Genomic DNA, 19,315 nt, shown 5'->3' with positions numbered 1-19,315 from the left:
CATTTATGGGGGGAAGGTATCAGGCAAGAAGACATGTAAAAATCAAATTTTTTGGCCAAATAGTTTTTGTGGAATCGAATGATAAGTACACTCCTGGAAATTGAAATAAGAACACCGTGAATTCATTGTCCCAGGAGGGGGAAACTTTATTGACACATTCCTGGGGTCAGATACATCACATGATCACACTGACAGAACCACAGGCACATAGACACAGGCAACAGAGCATGCACAATGTCGGCACTAGTACAGTGTATATCCACCTTTCGCAGCAATGCAGGCTGCTATTCTCCCATGGAGACGATCGTAGAGATGCTGGATGTAGTCCTGTGGAACGGCTTGCCATGCCATTTCCACCTGGCGCCTCAGTTGGACCAGCGTTCGTGCTGGACGTGCAGACCGCGTGAGACGACGCTTCATCCAGTCCAAAACATGCTCAATGGGGGACAGATCCGGAGATCTTGCTGGCCAGGGTAGTTGACTTACACCTTCTAGAGCACGTTGGGTGGCACGGGATACATGCGGACGTGCATTGTCCTGTTGGAACAGCAAGTTCCCTTGCCGGTCTAGGAATGGTAGAACGATGGGTTCGACGACGGTTTGGATGTACCGTGCACTATTCAGTGTCCCCTCGACGATCACCAGTGGTGTACGGCCAGTGTAGGAGATCGCTCCCCACACCATGATGCCGGGTGTTGGCCCTGTGTGCCTCGGTCGTATGCAGTCCTGATTGTGACGCTCACCTGCACGGCGCCAAACACGCGTACGACCATCATTGGCACCAAGGCAGAAGCGACTCTCATCGCTGAAGACGACACGTCTCCATTCGTCCCTCCATTCACGCCTGTCGCGACACCATTGGAGGCGGGCTGCACGATGTTGGGGCGTGAGCGGAAGACGGCCTAACGGTGTGCGGGACCGTAGCCCAGCTTCATGGAGACGGTTGCGAATGGTCCTCGCCGATACCCCAGGAGCAACAGTGTCCCTAATTTGCTGGGAAGTGGCGGTGCGGTCCCCTACGGCACTGCGTAGGATCCTACGGTCTTGGCGTGCATCCGTGCGTCGCTGCGGTCCGGTCCCAGGTCGACGGGCACGTGCACCTTCCGCCGACCACTGGCGACAACATCGATGTACTGTGGAGACCTCACGCCCCACGTGTTGAGCAATTCGGCGGTATGTCCACCCGGCCTCCCGCATGCCCACTGTACGCCCTCGCTCAAAGTCCGTCAACTGCACATACGGTTCACGTCCACGCTGTCGTGGCATGCTACCAGTGTTAAAGACTGCGATGGAGCTCCGTATGCCACGGCAAACTGGCTGACACTGACGGCGGCGGTGCACAAATGCTGTGCAGCTAGCGCCATTCGACGGCCAACACCGCGGTTCCTGGTGTGTCCGCTGTGCCGTGCGTGTGATCATTGCTTGTACAGCCCTCTCGCAGTGTCCGGAGCAAGTATGGTGGGTCTGACACAACGGTGTCAATGTGTTCTTTTTCCCATTTCCAGGAGTGTATGTCAAAGCAGTGGGAACACCATGTGTCTGCACAGGCGAGAAGTGCAGTGATGACAAAATCGCGCACAGCGCGGAATGCGGGGAGCACGTGTCTGCAGCAGCGAAAAAGTTAATGCAGAGGCAAAGCACTAGAAATTTCATTCAAACGAATAAAATTCATGAAGTAAGGCACTCCAATATTGTTTTTAAATAAAGAAAATATTAAGCACCGCACAAGGTTTGAACTCATAACCTTTCACTTGGCAGCCAAACACCTTAACCGTTCCGCTACCGCAGCTCATTGAACAGTTTCACTCTATAAGGACTCTAACACCTCACGCAACTACTTATAAACACTCTTGGTATGACTATGAATTACTCACGCTTCGTAGAAGTACAATAGGAAATAAACAATTACCGCTGTTCTTTATCGCGAAAAAGCAGTTCGTGAGATTGAAACAAACATCTTTCCTTGCTATCGCCTGAATTAGGAGTCTTATTGCTTGTTTGGTTTAATTAATTAATAGAATATGAAGCAATTGGTATAAAGAATGCTTTTTCCAAGCTTTCTGTAAAAGAAAGTCTGCTATCAAGACATTGCTTTTGTTCTATTACTTTATTTATGACTGAACGTTTCTAAAACTGAAGACACTCGTCCGTGCTCTGCACTGCTGTCGAGATCTGGCAACGTCGTTCTCTGTTCATTGGCTGACTGTGTTTTGTGACGTCAGATGCGCAGAACGAACCTAAACTCGGCCGCCAAGATATATGACGCGCACTTTAGTGATATCAGTTGCAAAAACAATGGGAAAAGGGCACAAGTTATCCATTACTATTCTGTGATGATAAGCATTCCCCATAATCATCTGTCGGTTTTCTAAAAGTATCACTGAGAAAGAGTGCACAAAGATCAGATCAGCACGAAAGGCAAGAGTCTTTTATGACATCACAGTAACAACTCACCCTGTGGGAGAGTCCCATGCTGTTTATGGTGTGCCAGAAGGCTTTCCATGGAGATAACTTGGCCCTGCGCATTGGTAAACACTTTTGCCACCACAGGTGCCTGCGGCTGCTGCTGCTGCTGCTGTTGTTGTTGTTGCTGCTGCGTGGAGATGGCAACTGGTACCGGTTTCCCGCCAACTGCGACATTAACAAATGTGACAACATTCTAATAACCAATGAACAAGGCTATTAGAGCATATAAATATCTTTTGTAAAATTAGTATTTGGATGCACATTTTCAAATCTGACAGTTGAAATGGGTTTATCCTGAAATATGTTCAAGCGTTGATACAGAAAACATTGATGAAGCTATATGATGTTTGTGAGGATGATGTTATTCAAGAAATTAGGTCTGAGATCAGATTGCATCACATATACTTGTTGTTTTATACACCCATAATGAAGAGATTCTTGAGAATGTAGAGCATCTCATACAACAAAATGCAAGAAAAGACGTAACCAATGTTTATTCCACAGATTCTAAGTTAGATGGTCCTCATAGATGTGGAATAAGTCAAAAAGTTTGTAACACATTTTCATTTAAAAGGTAACAGCAAACTTGTTAAACAACGTGTAAATTTATAAGACATTGAGGTGCATATTATATTTCTTTGGCTATCATAGCCACGCACCATCAAACTGAAAATTTATGTACAACACTTATTTACACTGCTCACATTACTGCACTGAGGATGTACAGAAGTCAGATTTTAAGCAACGAAATTTGCTAGATGCACAGTATGGCGCTCAGAAAATGTATGGCAATGATGTATGATGGTAATCCCAAAAGGAAGGTCTCCAAAATGCTGGGGATGCAGAGAAACTGTTCCTGTGCCTGCTGGTCACACTCTTGTGATCAGTGCTTCCTCAACTCCAAAACAAACACATGCACTCCTCGCTGGGACACCCATTCACAACGAACAAAGGAGCGGAAGACCATCTATTTCTTACAAGACAGTCACAAAAGTTGAGCCAACCATGCACATAGATCGGTGACTCACACTGGATGATCCCCTGCATTTTGGTTCTTGAGGTTTTCCCAAAGCAGCACAAACACGATTTTAACAGAAAAGTTGCAGTATGGGTACCACGAATGCCGATGGAAGATAAAAAACGCCATTGAGTTCATTCTTTTTGCTACTTTCTTCTGCCCTATGCAAATGAAAAGTACAACTTTTTGGACTTAACTGTCATGGATAACAAAACCTGGGAATTCCTCTTTAGACCCAAGACCAATGCCCAAACAACAATGATGCAAGTGGTGACATTCACCTCCGTTCACGTTACAAAAATTCAACTAAACACAGTGTGCTGGAAAAATCATGGCAACCATGTTTTGGGACTGAAAAGGGGTATTGGTGGTTGACTTCATGCCCAGTGTGACCGCTGACAGGCACCGTGAAACACTAAAATAACTTGGGCAGGAGGAGAGGAATGACAAGCACGGGCGTAAGCATTCTCCACACCAGCACTTCCCCATGAATTGCCCATCAAATCACTGCTCCCTTGCAAACTTTTGAATAGAACACAACCCACTAACCTGACAGTCTGGACTTGGCACCCAATGCCTACCACCTGTTCCCTAAATTGAAAACACCTTTGGCCAGAGGGCAATTCAGCTTCAACAAGTTAGGGAAAGATAAGGTTCAATGCTTCGCAAAGGATGTGGTGGTGAGCTGACATGATGTGGGCTTATAAAAACTTAGCAGCATCTATGGAAATGTACTGACCGACATGTCCAAGAGTAGAAAAATAGATAAACCCTCATTTTAAAAAGATGTCAATATTATAGAAAATAAATGGAAAAAAGTAGGAGACCTTAGTTTTGGGATTACCAATGTATGTCAGCAAATTATATGCCCAATATTGGTTAATAAAGATGGCAGCACAAGCAGTCTCTGCACATATATATTGCCCCGACGTACCCCTGGTGACGACCCGTGCAGCCTGCGGCTGGCCGCTTCCGAGGACCGACACGGATGTGACTAATCTCTGCTGGGCCGCACTCACAACCGTCCCACCGACAGTGGCAATCGTAGTTTGCTGCTGCTTCAGCTGCTGCTGTTGTTGCAACTGCTGCTTTAGTTGTTGCTGCTGCTGCTTCAGCTGTTGTTGCTGCTGTAACTGCTGCTGCAGCTGTGCTATCGCCTGAGATCAAGGAAAAGAGATTGAAACTTTTGCACCTAAAGCACTAAATGTTATTGAAGTAAGAAATAAAGGTGTTAGTAATTTTGCTGTTACAGACAACACAACTTGAAACATAATGAAGTGGAGCATCTTCATTTGCTCTGCTGTAACTGCTACATTAAAATACTATTTTTTTTTTCTTTTCCTTTCTGCAATTTCCCTTTAGACAACACTTATCTCACTCTCCTGGCCCCACAAACCACAATCAGTGTTTAGTCTCACCAAGTAGCCCCCTCCACAACATTGTATTCTTGCCACCTTCCCTTGCTCCAAGTATCTGAAGATCCTTGGCCACCTGGTCTCTCCATCTTATTTTCAGTCTACCTAAAGGCCTTCGTCATTTGAATTTCTTCTCCGACATTTCCCTCAATCTTGATCCTCTATAGGCACGACCAGCCCATTTCAGCCTCCATGTTTTGGTATCTGCAACATTTTTTCTTCTTTGCCATTCTCCTCCCTCACAAATTTGTCCAAAGATCTTCTGAAGGATTTAATTTTTGTAAACATTTATCTTTCTCTTTGTATATTTATTTATTTTACATATTTCTTTCCCATATAGTAATGCAGATCTGATTATGGTTTTATACATCCTTGTTTTCGTTCTTTTGATAAGATTCTGGTTAACAGTGTTTTATTGAGTGAATATGATGCCACTTTTATCCTCAATTCTATTTCTTGCTTCTCACCATTTATGTAGTTTACTTCAACCATGGTCTTGAATTTGTATGATTACTCACCTTTACGTCTTGTAATTTCTTCCTAGCAACATACATTATGTTTTCTCATCACTTATCTCCAACCCAACTTCCTTGACTTTTTAAAATAGCTTTCTTGGCAGTATTAACAAGTCATCCAGGTTTCCAGCAATTAATGCTACATCATCCGCAAAGGCCATTACATTCATTTTTCTTGGCTCTTGATGTCTGCATATTTTGAAATTGTCAGTGTCTGCAATGTCCCCAATATATATCTCGTACAAGCCTGCAGACTTCAGAGCTTTTACAGCATACTCGCAAATCATGAATCCCGTTGCCCCTCTGGAAAATTGGTTTGATGCCTTGAAGCGTACTATATTTAACAAGTCAAGTTCTTTGGCAACCTTCACGACAGTCATTGGGCACTGTTGGGTTGACAATTCGAGATTTTTGATTTAACAACTAGTGCATTTTCATGCATTTGCATACATAATCCACAGGCCTCAATATGGTCTTGCAAGTGCTTGTTCCCTAAACTTTCTCATCAGTGTTTCAAGAAAAAAATGCTGTCTTCCCTTCAGGGATTCCCATTTAAGTTCACAAAGTATCGCCAATAACACGTATTGATCGAACCTACAAGCAACAAACCAGTTGAAGAGTGACTGGATAGGAACCTTCAACTCACTTAGTGATTTTAAGAAGGATCACAGCTTTCTCAGGTTCTCAGCAAGATCTTTTGCTAAAGTATGATGATGAAAGTTGTTGTGTGCTTCACATATCAATCTTTTTCCAGATGCAGAAATTTCTACTAACTTTTCCGTGTCAACATTTCCAGTCTTTTTTGACTCGAGAGTGTGATAAGGTCTGATTCCTCAGCATTGTCCAAATTTTGTTATTAAACCACAGTGAGTCTTTTCTGTCCATAATCCATTCAGTGCATACTTCTCCAGTGCGAGATTTACAATCAGTTTAAACTTTGCCCGTAATTCCTCTACTAAATGATGTTCATTCACTGTTGAAATGGGATACTACTAACTGCTTATCTGCTTTTTCTAGCACAAATACTCTCCTAGCCTTTTTTAATAACCAAGCTGACTACAATGACATTATGATCCCTACTACATATCTCTACACTTACAATATGGTCAGTCTGTTTGTAGTTATAAGGTCTAAAGTACTTCCATTTCGTGAGGGTAGCCTTAACTATTCATTTGAGGCAGTTTACAGAAAACTCGTTCAAAGTTACTTCACAAGACCGTCTGATTGCACCACCTGTAGTGAATCCATAGATGTCCCAGTCTATACTCGGTAGATTAAAGTCGCCTCCAGCTAATACCGTACATTGAAATAGTTCATGGCTGACTGCTGAAAGTCGGTGCCCAACAGTTACAATATTTTGGCAAATGACCACATTGCCATCATGAGGTGTGCAGATGAACTGACTGATGGAGGACTGTTGCCGTGCTTGCATCTCCTCCCCTTATCCCTCTGATTGGACATTCCATCGGCCGTCAGCGCCCAGCATCGCTTCCCCACGTCTCCCGTCTCCTGACGACAAAGTGTTCTTTCTGCCCTAGATTAGTGCCCAGGTGTGTGTGCTGACAGCACCTCTGCTGTTCCTCCACCTGTCCCCAAAGTCAGTTCGTTATCTGGTATCTCATTTCTCTTCTCGATCATTCCAGTAGCAATGTCCCAGTCTTACTACGGATGTACAATTCATCATCGGTTCCCTTACTCAAGTCTCAATGGATTCCTTAATGACGCAGTCCCAGAAGTTGGACATCTGCATCACAACCTCGGTACGGTCGTAACACATTCCACGTATTTCCATCGGGCAATGTTCTCGGACTCCCAAACTGTTAGGCTTTTGCAGTCTGGTGTGATCTACGTACATCTTACCACACTGGCAGGGTATCTGACAGGCTCTGCATCATTTCTGTTGTCACATTACCGAGTGGTCCCTTATTTGGTCGGCAAGCGTACAGTGAAGTCCGGCAGTCCCTCGTGAAATATTTTGACACTGAGTATGCTGCAAGAGGCAGACAAATCACAATATTGCACAATTGGGGTTCGAGATAAGTGTGGGAGTTGAGCTTTACCTTGGCCTGCTGCTGCAGCACCTGCTGCTGCTGGGAAGACACCTGCTGCGTGGTGACGGCCGAGCCCTGCTTGATGAGGATGGTCTGCTGGTCGGCGCCCGGCTGCTGCAGGGCCTTCATGGCGCCCACCAGCTTCACGCCCGTCAGCCCCACTGCCTTCCCACCCGCCACCACCTGCTGTGCCTGCTGCTGCACTGCCGTGCCCTGCAGCTTTGGTGACCCGCCAGAGGCCGACTGCTGCTGCTGCTGGGGCTGCGGGCTGCGGGACCCGCCCAGCAGCTGCAGCTGCGACACGGTGGAAAACACTGGCTCAGTCACCTGCTCGCATCTTCTTTTTATTTAAAATGCACATTTTATTTCACGGCTCATTAACTAATTTTGTCCCCTTAGCCAGTACCGAGTGACACTGCATGAAAATAGGTTACATATCACTCAACAAAGGAAACTCACTAGACCTGACGAGGTACCGATTCGATTCTACACAGAGTACGCAAACGAACTTGCCCCCCTTCTGACAGCCGTGTACCGCAAGTCTCTAGAGGAACGGAAGGTTAAAATGATTGGAAAAGAGCACAGGTAGTCCCAGTCTTCAAGAAGGGTCGTCAGGCAGATGCGCAAAACTATAGACCTATATCTCTGATGTCGATCTGTTGTAGAATTTTAAAACATGTTTTTTGCTCGCGTATCATGTCGTTTCTGGAAACCCAGACTCTGCTCTGTAGGAATCAACATGGATTCCAGAAACAGCGATCGTGTGAGACCTAACTAGCTTTATTTGTTCATGAGACCCAGAAAATATTAGATACAGGCTCCCAGGTAGATGCTATTTTCCTTGACTTCCGGAAGGCGTTCAATACAGTTCCACACTGTCGCCTGATAAACAAAGTAACAGCCTACGGAATATCAGACCAGCTGTGTGGCTGGATTGAAGAGTTTTTAGCTAACATAACACAACATGTTGTTCTCAATAGAGAGAAGTCTACAGACGTTAAAGTAACCTATGGCGTGCCACAGGGGAGTGTTATGAGACCATTGCTTTTCACAATATATATAAATGACCTAGTAGATAGTGTCGGAAGTTCCGTGCGGCTTTTCGTGGATGATGCGGTAGTATACAGAGAAGTTGCAGCATTAGAAAATTGCAGTGAACTGCAGGAAGATCTGCAGCGGATAGGCACTTGGTGCAGGGACTGGCAACTGACCCTTAACATAGACAAATGTAATGTATTGCAAAAACATAGAAAGAAGGATCCTTTATTGTATGATTATATGATAGCAGAACAAACATTGGTAGCAGTTACTTCTGTAAAATATCTGGGAGTGTGCGCGCGGAACGATTTGAAGTGGAATGATCATATAAAATTAATTGTTGGTAAGGCGGGTACCAGGTTGAGATTCATTGGGAGAGTCCTTAGAAAATTTAGCCCATCAACAAAGAACGTGGCTTACAAAACACTCGTTCGACCTATACTTGAGTATTGCTCATCAGTGTGGGATACGTACCAGGCCGGGTTGACGGAGGAGATAGAGAAGATCCAAAGAAGAGCGGCACGTTTCGTCACAGGGTTGTTTGGTAAGCGTGATAGCGTTACGGAGATGTTTAACAAACTCAAGTGGCAGACTCTGCAAGAGAGGCGCTCTGCATCGCGGTGTAGCTTGCTCGCCAGGTTTCGAGAGGGTGCATATCTGGATGAGGTATCGAATATATTGCTTCCCCTACTTATACCTCCCTAAGAGATCATGAATGTAAAATTAGAGAGATTCGAGCGCACACGGAGGCTTTCCGGTAGTCATTCTTCCCGCGAACCATACGCGACTGGAACAGGAAAGGGAGGTAATGACAGTGGCACGTAAAATGCCCTCCGTCACACACCGTTGGGTGGCTTGCGGAGTCTAAATGTAGATGTAGATTTTCATTAGTTATAGATATGACATTCAATAACTGGAACAAAAAAAGTGTTGATTTCCCCTTGGAGTCACTTATTCTCACAATTTACTTTTGCATCCAACTCTGGCTTTATCCTATCTGCAGTGTACTGAGTTGGTGCATAACTTTGTAGTGTTTTTCCATAGACACAACAGGTACATGTAACAGACTTTAAGTCTTCAATAACATATCCTCCTTCACTATTTACAACAGTCTGCCCAACCTGGAGTAACTTATTGATTCCATGACTACAGAAATTGGTATTGTGGTGAAGAACTCGTTGAGCCATGTCCAGAACACATTTTCATCCAGAAACGAAGTCCCTTAAAGGTTGTACAACAGAGAGCAGAAAAGGTGAAAATCTGAGGGCATGCGATCAGGTGAATAAGGCGAGTGTGGAATGACTTCCAAAGGCAACTCCTGTATAGTGTTTTTTGTCAGTCCAGCAGAATACGGGCAGATGTCATCCTGGAGTAGCATTACTTCATGCAGTGTTCCTGATCTCGGATTGCATCTCCAAGATGTTTCAGTTGTTGAAATAAATGTCAGCAGTGATGATTACATCTCAGGCAAGCAATTCATAGTACGCCACACAATCACTGTCCACCAGATGTGTAACATTATCTTTTCTGATGCATGCATGTCACGGTACAGGGAGTTGCTGCTTTGTTTGGACTCAATCATTCCTTTCTTTTCCTTAAAGACATCATTTCTCATCACCAGTAACAATACAGGATAGGAATGGTCAGTGTTGTTCACAGTGTTCACAGTGTTGATGACAAACAAGCAGAGATGCACATACAGCCACCTGCTGATTTTTGTGATTTTGACATAGACATGCAGTACTCATACACCCAATTTTTGAACCTTCCTCACTACACGCAATTGTTGCATAATTATGGAATGACCACAGTTCACCACAGCTGCCACTTACCACTTCTTAAGTACAGTGATGTGGATCACAGTGGATTAATTCGTTTAACAGATCTTCATCAAACCCCAAAGGTCTTCCTGAACGTGGAAAGTCACTACTGTCAAAACAATCCTCCTTAAAATGAGAAAACCATTTTTTTGCTGTACTCTATCCAAGGAAATAACATTATACCCGCACATGGAGCAAATGTTTCAAGCTGCTTCTGCTGCTGTCACCCCTTTATTGACCTCAAACAGAAGAATATGTCAGAAATGTTCAGATTTCTCTACTTGGCACTCCATTTTCTAATGTCCACAGCTCCTCTCACTATCTTCAAATGACAATACGTAAACTCAAATAGCAACCGTGAAATAAAAAAATGACAATCAATAAATGAATCCCTAGGAACCAGAATGCCAACATGCAGAGTGTGTGTGTGTGTGTGTGTGTGTGTGTGTGTGTGAGGGGGGGGGGGGGGGAGACTACTGATGGACTCCCTCTTGTAATATTCAGTAATGTGTTCCAGTATCAGAGAACAGAAGTAAAAAATGATGAGGCAGAATTGCTGACTATTTGTTTTGTCCAGGAAGTAAAATTTTTAACATTTCTGATAAACTCAAACGCATTGCTCAAAAAAATTAGGGGACAACATTTTAAACACCTGTAATTTTTTTTTCACGAGTGTTTGGAGTGAAACAGACTTTTGTACTGGAAAAGACACCTTTATTTAACAGAAAAGCACATGTCCTGTTCTCTTCTCATCACATGTTAGTGTTATGACAAGAAACTCGACACAATGCCATAAACTTAAATGCAAACTCCTTCACTTAAGTGACAGTAGGCAGAAAAAGAAACATTTCACTACCTGGTAGGTCCTCCATATGCCTGTATTACTGCTTCACGTCTTCGAGGCGTGCTCCTGGCATGCCCCCGAACATTTTCTTATGGAATTTTTTCCCCATTTCTCATTAAGAATCTCTGCAACTTGTTCGAGAGTCTGAGGTGTGCCCAAAGTTGTCTATCCAGCATGTGCCATATGTGCTTAATAGGACTGAGATCAGGTCACAGAGCAGGCCAGTATAATATTTGAATCACAACATTCTGTAACGTTTCCGTGGAGGCTGCTGTTGGATGCTCTCCCTCATTTACAACTTCAAAGGGCATAATGTGACCCAGCACAATCTTGTTGATGAACCTCTGAGCATTAAGTCGACCTCCGAATATCTGATGGTCCAATCAGCCATCAACTGTTGTGCCACCCCATATCAGGACCGAGTCATAGCCAAATCTGCTCATTTCCTGGACTCCCAATCATTATAATGTTCACCACGATGACGATATACACGTATACACCCATTGCACAGTGTTAGATGAAAACGGGACTTGTATGTAAATGACTCATTGTGCCAGTGACGTCGTTGCTTGTGCCTATGTTCCTCAGCAAATTAAAATCAATCTCTCATGTGTCAAACAGTTAATCGAGACATGTAATGAACTCTTCTTGGTCTTAAACTGACCTCTCAGAGTTTGTTGCGTATTGTTTGGTCACTGAAAGTGCGACCAGTTGCTGCTCTACATCATTTTGTAGGTCCCAGGCAGTCACACAATGCTGACAGAGAGAACAATTAACCAAATATTGGTTGTCTCTGGCTGACATGTTCTGTTTTCTCCCTTCCCCTGCTTGATCATGTGTGTACCAGTTTCACGAAACCATTTCCAAACCCTCCCAACAACAGATGAGGCCACATTAAGCTCTGTAGACACTGCACGAATAGTCCAACCTTCCTGCAGTAATGTCACTCCCTGAACACATTCTGCCTCGGTCAGATACCTCATGGTAACTGGTGAAATGTACACAAAAAGTATACACTCACTGGATGGTAGAGTGAGACATTGCTTGTCCACTGCTTTAGTGGCAGTGCGATACTTTGGAATACTGCCACTACGCTATGGTTTTCAAATGTATTGTGGAGGCTTGTTCTCATTATTAAAACACATTGGATGATAAAGAGTAACAGTATATATTTTAATCGCAGACTATGTACATGGAACACTCGATCAAATTCTTGTTCCTCTAATTGTTTTGAGCAGTCTACAATGGTGGTTTGAATAGTTCTCGGAATCACCATGAGAGGTCAGAGCTAGTGTAATGAGTTGTTCACGTGATATTCATTGGACTGTTGCCTGTAAACACGTGCCACATCAATGCCCTTGGAAGAGAGCTGTGGCAATGACATGGCTCTGTTGTTCCCGCATGAAAGCAAAGGACATTCATGCCAATTTTCAGAATACACTGGGAGACTCTGCTCCTTCATATTCAACTGTTGCCAAGTGTGGGCAAAAGAATTTAAATTTGGTCGGGAGAGCTTAGATGATGATCTGCGCAGTGGTCAGCCAAGATGTGTCACTACTCCAGAAATCATTGCAAAAGTGCACAAAATGGTCACGGAGGATCGCCGACTGAAAGTGCGTGAAATTGCGCACGCTTGCTAGATGTCATCTGAAAGGGTATATCACATTTCAACTGAAGAATTGGGAGTGAAAAAATTATCTGCAAGACTCTTGATGCGCACTCACACACATGCACCGTCGCCATGGCAAAATTACATGAACTAAGGTATGAATTACTGCCACACCCATGTTATGCACCAGATATGGCTCCGTCAGACTTCCATCTCCTCCCCAAACTGGAAATTTTTCTTGGTGGATGAAGATTCACTTCAAACGAAGAACTCATAGACAGAGTTGACAACTATCTTGCAGGCCTGGGATCAAGGCACTGAAACATCTTTGGTTCACGTGCGTTAATCCACAAGGAGACTACATTGAAAAATAATAAAAAGTTTCAGTGATGGAAGTATTTTTTTGTATTCCGTTCCAAGAACTTTTCAAATCGCCCTCGTATAAAAGTACATGAAACAGTCTTAGCTTTTGGAACTATTAGTTCCTTCCTCAGGAGGAGGGAGAAACAGTGTGGAGAAGGTTAAAATGAAGGGCAGGATTCCATTTTCTTGAATGGTTTCACTGAGATATTTAAATTGTGCGACCTGTTTAAATTTGCCATATGTCATCTGCTTGAATTTTGGTGCTTGTCTTTTGCTAGTCATGTATTCTGTTTTTTTTTTTTCAGAACATATCTGAAGCAGACTTTTTCTGCAGCTTATTTCGAGAGTTCTGTCTGAATTTGGGCTGATGAAATGTTGCGAATAAAGACCGCTAAATCATCTGCAAATGCTAGACATTCTGTACATACTTGACTCAGCTTAAAGTGATTGATTAATCAATTCTGAGGATCATATTCTGTTTGAGCCATTCTCGTATCGCTTTCTAAATGCCACAGTTGAAAAGTCATTAATTATCTTGTCTTACTTCCACTTTCATTTTGAGAGGATCTGAGATTTCCACCACGAATTGAACCTTGAACTTAGTGTGTATTATTATTGTGATTGTCAGTTTTAGTATGAGCATTATATACGACTCCTGTACAACACATATGGTGATGTTGCATCATGAAGAATGTCCGGTTAGATGTGAGAGAGGGCATGAAGACCTAAGCTTGCCAGTAGAAATAAGTGCATAAAAAATGAATAAAATATTAGTAACAAAACTGTAAAATCACCACATCTGTCTGTTTGAAATACGATCATGCAAAAACACATATCCATACACATTATAAAAATGTATGTATATATGTCTATGTTCCACATCTTCTCCGAAACCACTTGACCGATTTCAACCAAAGTTGATACACATACCACTTACCTTCTCAAAATTGCTGTGGAGGTAAGAATCACCTAGCTACCAAAGGGATGAGAATGAGGGTGTAAAAGAAGTGTAGCCCACAAAAACGCAAATATCCATACTTTATTCATCCAGTATTTGAGAATGCGAGCATTTAGTAATCAAATAACGGAAAATCCAGGACAGAACGTAACAATGTTATGAGAAGGAAAGTTGCTACTCACCATATAGATGAGATGCTGAGTCACAGATAGGCACAACAAAAAGACTCTGTGGTTTCAGTTGCCTGAGACTGCAGTCAAGTATGTGTGTGTGTGTGTGTGTGTGTGTGTGTGTGTGTGTGTGTGAGGGTGGAGGGCACGCATATGTGTGTATATTGTTGATGAAGGCTTTAATGGCTGAAAGCTTTAATTGTGAAAGTCTTTTTGTAGAGCACTAAGTACGCTACAACAAACATTACACACAATTTTAAACCTCTATGAAACTTTTTATCACTGACAAATCCCACAAAATGATGAAAGAAAATAGTTTATCACTTACTACATTTTCATTTTCACTGTTCATATAGTAAAACTATGATGTTTTAATTTAGTACTTTTTTACTACTAACTGTGTTTGCAACACATTTCACAGACACTACCCATATATGTCACTGAATGTATCAACAAAATTATATCAGTGCACGGTACATAGCTCAGGATATGTGAGATAATAAACATTGAGCTGCATGGAAATGAAACTGCAGGGCAAAATTCGTTTGAAATGCAGGTGAAATCTAGCAAATATCTATTCAAGATCTATACAAACACTAATAATAAAACTGTAAACCATCATGTTTGCCTCTTTAAACATGCTAATCTCCAAAACTACTACACAAATTTTCATGGGGTTTCAGAAGTAACTTGAGTGCAGCTTGGGGCATCATACAGGCTCTATTTCACCAAAATCAGACCATGAAAAAAGATATACTAATTTAAATTTTTATCTAAAGTCATGATGTTTATCTATTTGTCTGTTTGAACACACTAACTTCCAAACTAATTTTTATGGGGATTCACAGCTAACTTTAACGTAGCTCAGGGCAACATATAAGCCATATACGCTTTATTTCATCTAAATCAGATCAACGAGGAAAAAAACGTAATTTAAAGTTTTTTTCTAAAATGATTTGCTCAGCGTAGTAGTTCAGATGTTTACCTCAGTGAGATGATCATCACAGTATAATACACTAAAGAACCAATAGACAGCGATGTCAGTTATGTGGCACAGCAAAGAACCAACAGATGGTGGTGTTAGTTTTTTTTAACTCAGTGACAAATGTATTTTCAGTAGTTACGTAAATGAAAGAATTAAGTGCCGCAAACTTACCTTTATGAATACAAACTAATATTGAATTTATCTGGATTGAACATATGGTTTTACTGATTTGCTTTACGTATTAAAAACTTAACGACTTTGCTTTGCATTTTTCGGCAGTTCTTATTTATACTCTTTGCTAGGAAAAAGTAATTGACTGAGTTTGCTTTGTTATTTCTGTGCCTACTCATTACATTTTGATTTCACTTTGTTTATGGATAAAAATGTCTAGAAAACAGTTAAGTTTTTCTAAATACACCAGAAATTCTAAAAGACTGAGGATTATGCGGGCTCAAGGACTGAATGAAAATCATGAGGTGAGACTTGCTACAGTTCAAGAACATCAGACTTTGATTCGCTTTTTGAAATTCTTTCTGAAAGTGAGGCACAAAGTAACTCTGTTCATGAGCATTACACACTATCTTACTTCTCAGAAATCTTCACCCACAGAGAAAACCACTGCAGGAGTGAAAACCACCAAAGTTCTGAGCATGTTCACACAGCTGCATCATGGTCTCTCAAATGCAGTGACTGATCGGGTGTGTGACTGAGGACTGATTAGGAGTGTCAATCATTATCTCGCAGCTCAGGAACATTTACACAGTCTGAGGAGCACTTAAGTAATGACCGAGATTGTCACAATATTGCTAAAGCTTCAGAAAGTGATGATCACTCGCAGTGGCATTTAGAATTAGATATGGACAATGCATGCATCAAGATCACGACAATTTTACAGCGAGGGAAAGGGAGGGAATAGATAGACTATGGCAGGCAGGGGCAGAAGTAACAGTGCCGAGCTCACCTAGACACACACTAATTTCATCTGAAGGTTCAGAAGACTCTCAAGAAAAGTTGTAAGGCATATAGAACTTGTGTGGGTTTATAATATTACAGGTCAAGATTGATCTATGAAGTCTCATATCTTATTTGTATCTGTCAGTTGGTATGGAGAAATTGAGATTTCGGGCATTTCTTTATATAGTTTTGCGTGATTAAGTCCCGACGCGTGCAAAGCTGTCATTTAGTTACGTGCGCTTTGCGATATGTTATGTTTTATTTTCTGATAATAAATCATATTTTTCTGATTACCATTAAAATATAATGACGATAAATGTTTGAGGTCATTTGGAATAATATTTTAATAACTATGTAGGTAACTTGACGTAATTCTTTTACTCTTAGAAAAAAAAAAAAAAAAAAAAGTGTTAATTGTGTGTTTATGAACAGTCAGTGTTGGGATTAGTGATTACGATTTGAGAAATAATTGATTTGACGAAGTACAACTGCACACAATCACGTGGGGCGAATTATGACCTTGGAATTAAATATAGATGTAAGCAGGTCAATTAAGCGAGTGTGTCACGGTATCAAGACTGCTTTGCGCTGCCGCTGGTTTGCTTTAAACTTGCAAAAATACAATTAATGAGAATTCTTAATTATCACAAAAGGGTAGAATCTTTGATGGTTATCCCACTGTTGAAAGGCCATCGTGGAGGATGTAAGTTTGGATAGAAAGGTCAATTTCAAAATCCAATATAAATCCTGTTGATTGAAGCAGCCTAGCAAATAAAAAGCTCATACGTGGTTATCAGCAGAAACAGTGTACTATTTTTCATGCACACGTTTACAGTCTACATCGAGGTGTGAATGATTTGTGGGTGCGAAATAAACATTTGAAAGCATTTGACTGAATACAAGGAAAGGTATAAAGAAGTTTATTCATATATTTTGTTATTCCATGAACAGTGATATTTTATTATAGTGGTGTAGAGCCTTACGTATTATTAATATTGTGACAGACTGGTCGTAAGTGCTCTCATTACAAGTCAAGTTTTGGGCCTGATTAAGAGTAGCTGGTTCTTAGAGTCTCAAAGATTAAGTGAAGAATAAAATCACACATAAATAACGCTGCAGCGAAACCCACTATCTTTATTCTATTTAAGCTAGCTATTCTTGAATCAAGTGGTACTGTGGCCGTGTAGTTGTGTGTTGCCAACAACAAATAGGTAAACACAAACATAAACATTTCTCATGCTCTGATATCAACGAGGGAAGGAAGAGACGAGAATGATGACATACACCCTATTTACGCATATAAACGGTATACGAGGCGCCTTACAATACAACACAACAACATCACAGTACAGGTTGATAAGGACAAAAAGTGCATTTACATATAGACACGTAACTGATTATGTCACATCTGCTTCAATTGACAGAACGATCATAATCTGTAAATTTTGTGGTGCTCTGAAATGGCAAGAAGAGATGGTTGGGACATGTTGCTCAAGTGGAAAAGTGCATATTGAGATTTTTCAGAAACTCCTTGATTTCGTAAAATCTCTGCTAATCGTGACAATTCACATCCAAAACACTTTTTGTATAACATCTGTGCATACATAACATGTTTCAAATTATGTTGTTTAGCACAAAATAAATAACAGAAGGACCATTCACGCCTACCTTTTGGGGCCAAGTTTACCACGTTATTGGTACTTTGCTTCCTGAAAATGAGCCCAAATTTCTTCAGATACATTTTGTCTGTAATCATGAAGAACAGACACAAATTACAAACCAAAACTTTCCACAACTTAACAATGATCTGATTGCTCTGCTAGAAAACATGCTGCATCAAATGAATCCACATATTCACACTTTCAAAGCTGCTACAGAATCTATTCCACAAGGGAAAAATAATAATAATTATTGTCATTAGTGCATATAATCGACCTGCTGCTGGACATCTTGTCTGACACAAATGAAGTTGCAGCTGTTTTGAATGATCAGGAATGCGAACAGTATGATATAGTACTGCGCACTCGAGACGATCACTTTCAACGCATTTATGAGACACATAGGTCTTATGATGCCCAACAGTACCCTTTCACTTATTGCCATGGAGAAGATTTTGGAGTGTATCAGGTCAACCCTAACACAAGATTGCAAAAATCATCCCAACAATTTTCTTCTCACCAGCTGCAAATAAGAGGATTCATTTTGCCTATTTGCAAAGATTTCGATGACAGTTTAGCCAGCTTAATGTCGATATGCACGCCAAAATCGAGACTCAGCACTTGGTGTACATATGCACCAACCAGAGACTGATACACACCTAAGATTATGTGCACTTGTGAGACACTATGCCAAAGGATGACAGCATGGAAAACTTACACTAATTAGTGATCCTTCCATCCAGTTTAACCAGTGGCTCATGTTATATGCACGAGCATGCACAGGACGATTTCTGTTATGTGTGGAAGTACAGAAGGTCTGATCTGTTTATTACATTCACAACAAATCCAAAGTGAAATGAATATATTCAGGAACTTTTTGTTGGACAAGTATTGTATGAGCAGCACAAATAATAGCTTTGGTATTCAACCCGGAATTGAAGTAGCTGATCAACAAGATTGCAAAAGAAAGCATTTTTGGGCCAGCTTAGTGATTCGTGTACAGTGCTGAGTGGCAAAAGCATGGCCTGTCTCATACACAAATACTCCTATGGCTGGAAGACAACATATGTCCCAAATATGTCGATAAGCTGATAAGTGCTGAATTCCTGGACTACAACACAGATCCAACACTGTTTGACGTTGTAAAGACGAAACAGTTCATGGTCCTTGCAGAGCACCAGAAAGAAGATCTCCTTACAAGTAGAACGGCCAGCGTTCTAAAAGACATCCAAGAACACTGGTAAAGCAAATAATAACAGGAGAAAATGGATATCCATTGTATAGTTGATGTTCACCTGAGCATGGTGGGTTTACAGCTAAAATAAAATCATGTGGCAAATAAATTATTTTGGGCAATACATGGGTTGTGCCCTATTTACAAATATTATCTAAAATATTTCAAGCTAATGGAGAAATGTGCAATAGTGTTGAATCTAATAAATATATCTGCA

At 41.5% G+C, this 19,315-nt stretch overlaps 1 protein-coding gene across 1 annotated transcript in view; it reads right to left on the bottom strand.

The window, feature by feature from the left end:
- LOC126425298 (nuclear factor related to kappa-B-binding protein) overlaps positions 1-19,315 on the bottom strand; it is a 195,619-nt gene that overhangs the window by 58,943 nt on the left and 117,361 nt on the right. Inside the window, exons 17-19 of the mRNA XM_050088276.1 lie at positions 7,475-7,759; positions 4,419-4,641; positions 2,455-2,631 (exon numbers count right to left, since the gene is read on the bottom strand). Coding sequence (XP_049944233.1) covers positions 2,455-2,631; positions 4,419-4,641; positions 7,475-7,759 — 685 coding nt within the window. The remainder of the gene's footprint in view (positions 1-2,454; positions 2,632-4,418; positions 4,642-7,474; positions 7,760-19,315) is intronic.

This window comes from Schistocerca serialis, chromosome 10, assembly GCF_023864345.2.
Source record: "Schistocerca serialis cubense isolate TAMUIC-IGC-003099 chromosome 10, iqSchSeri2.2, whole genome shotgun sequence".
Lineage (NCBI taxonomy): Eukaryota > Metazoa > Arthropoda > Insecta > Orthoptera > Acrididae > Schistocerca > Schistocerca serialis.
This window is presented reverse-complemented; position numbering and strand designations above follow the sequence as displayed.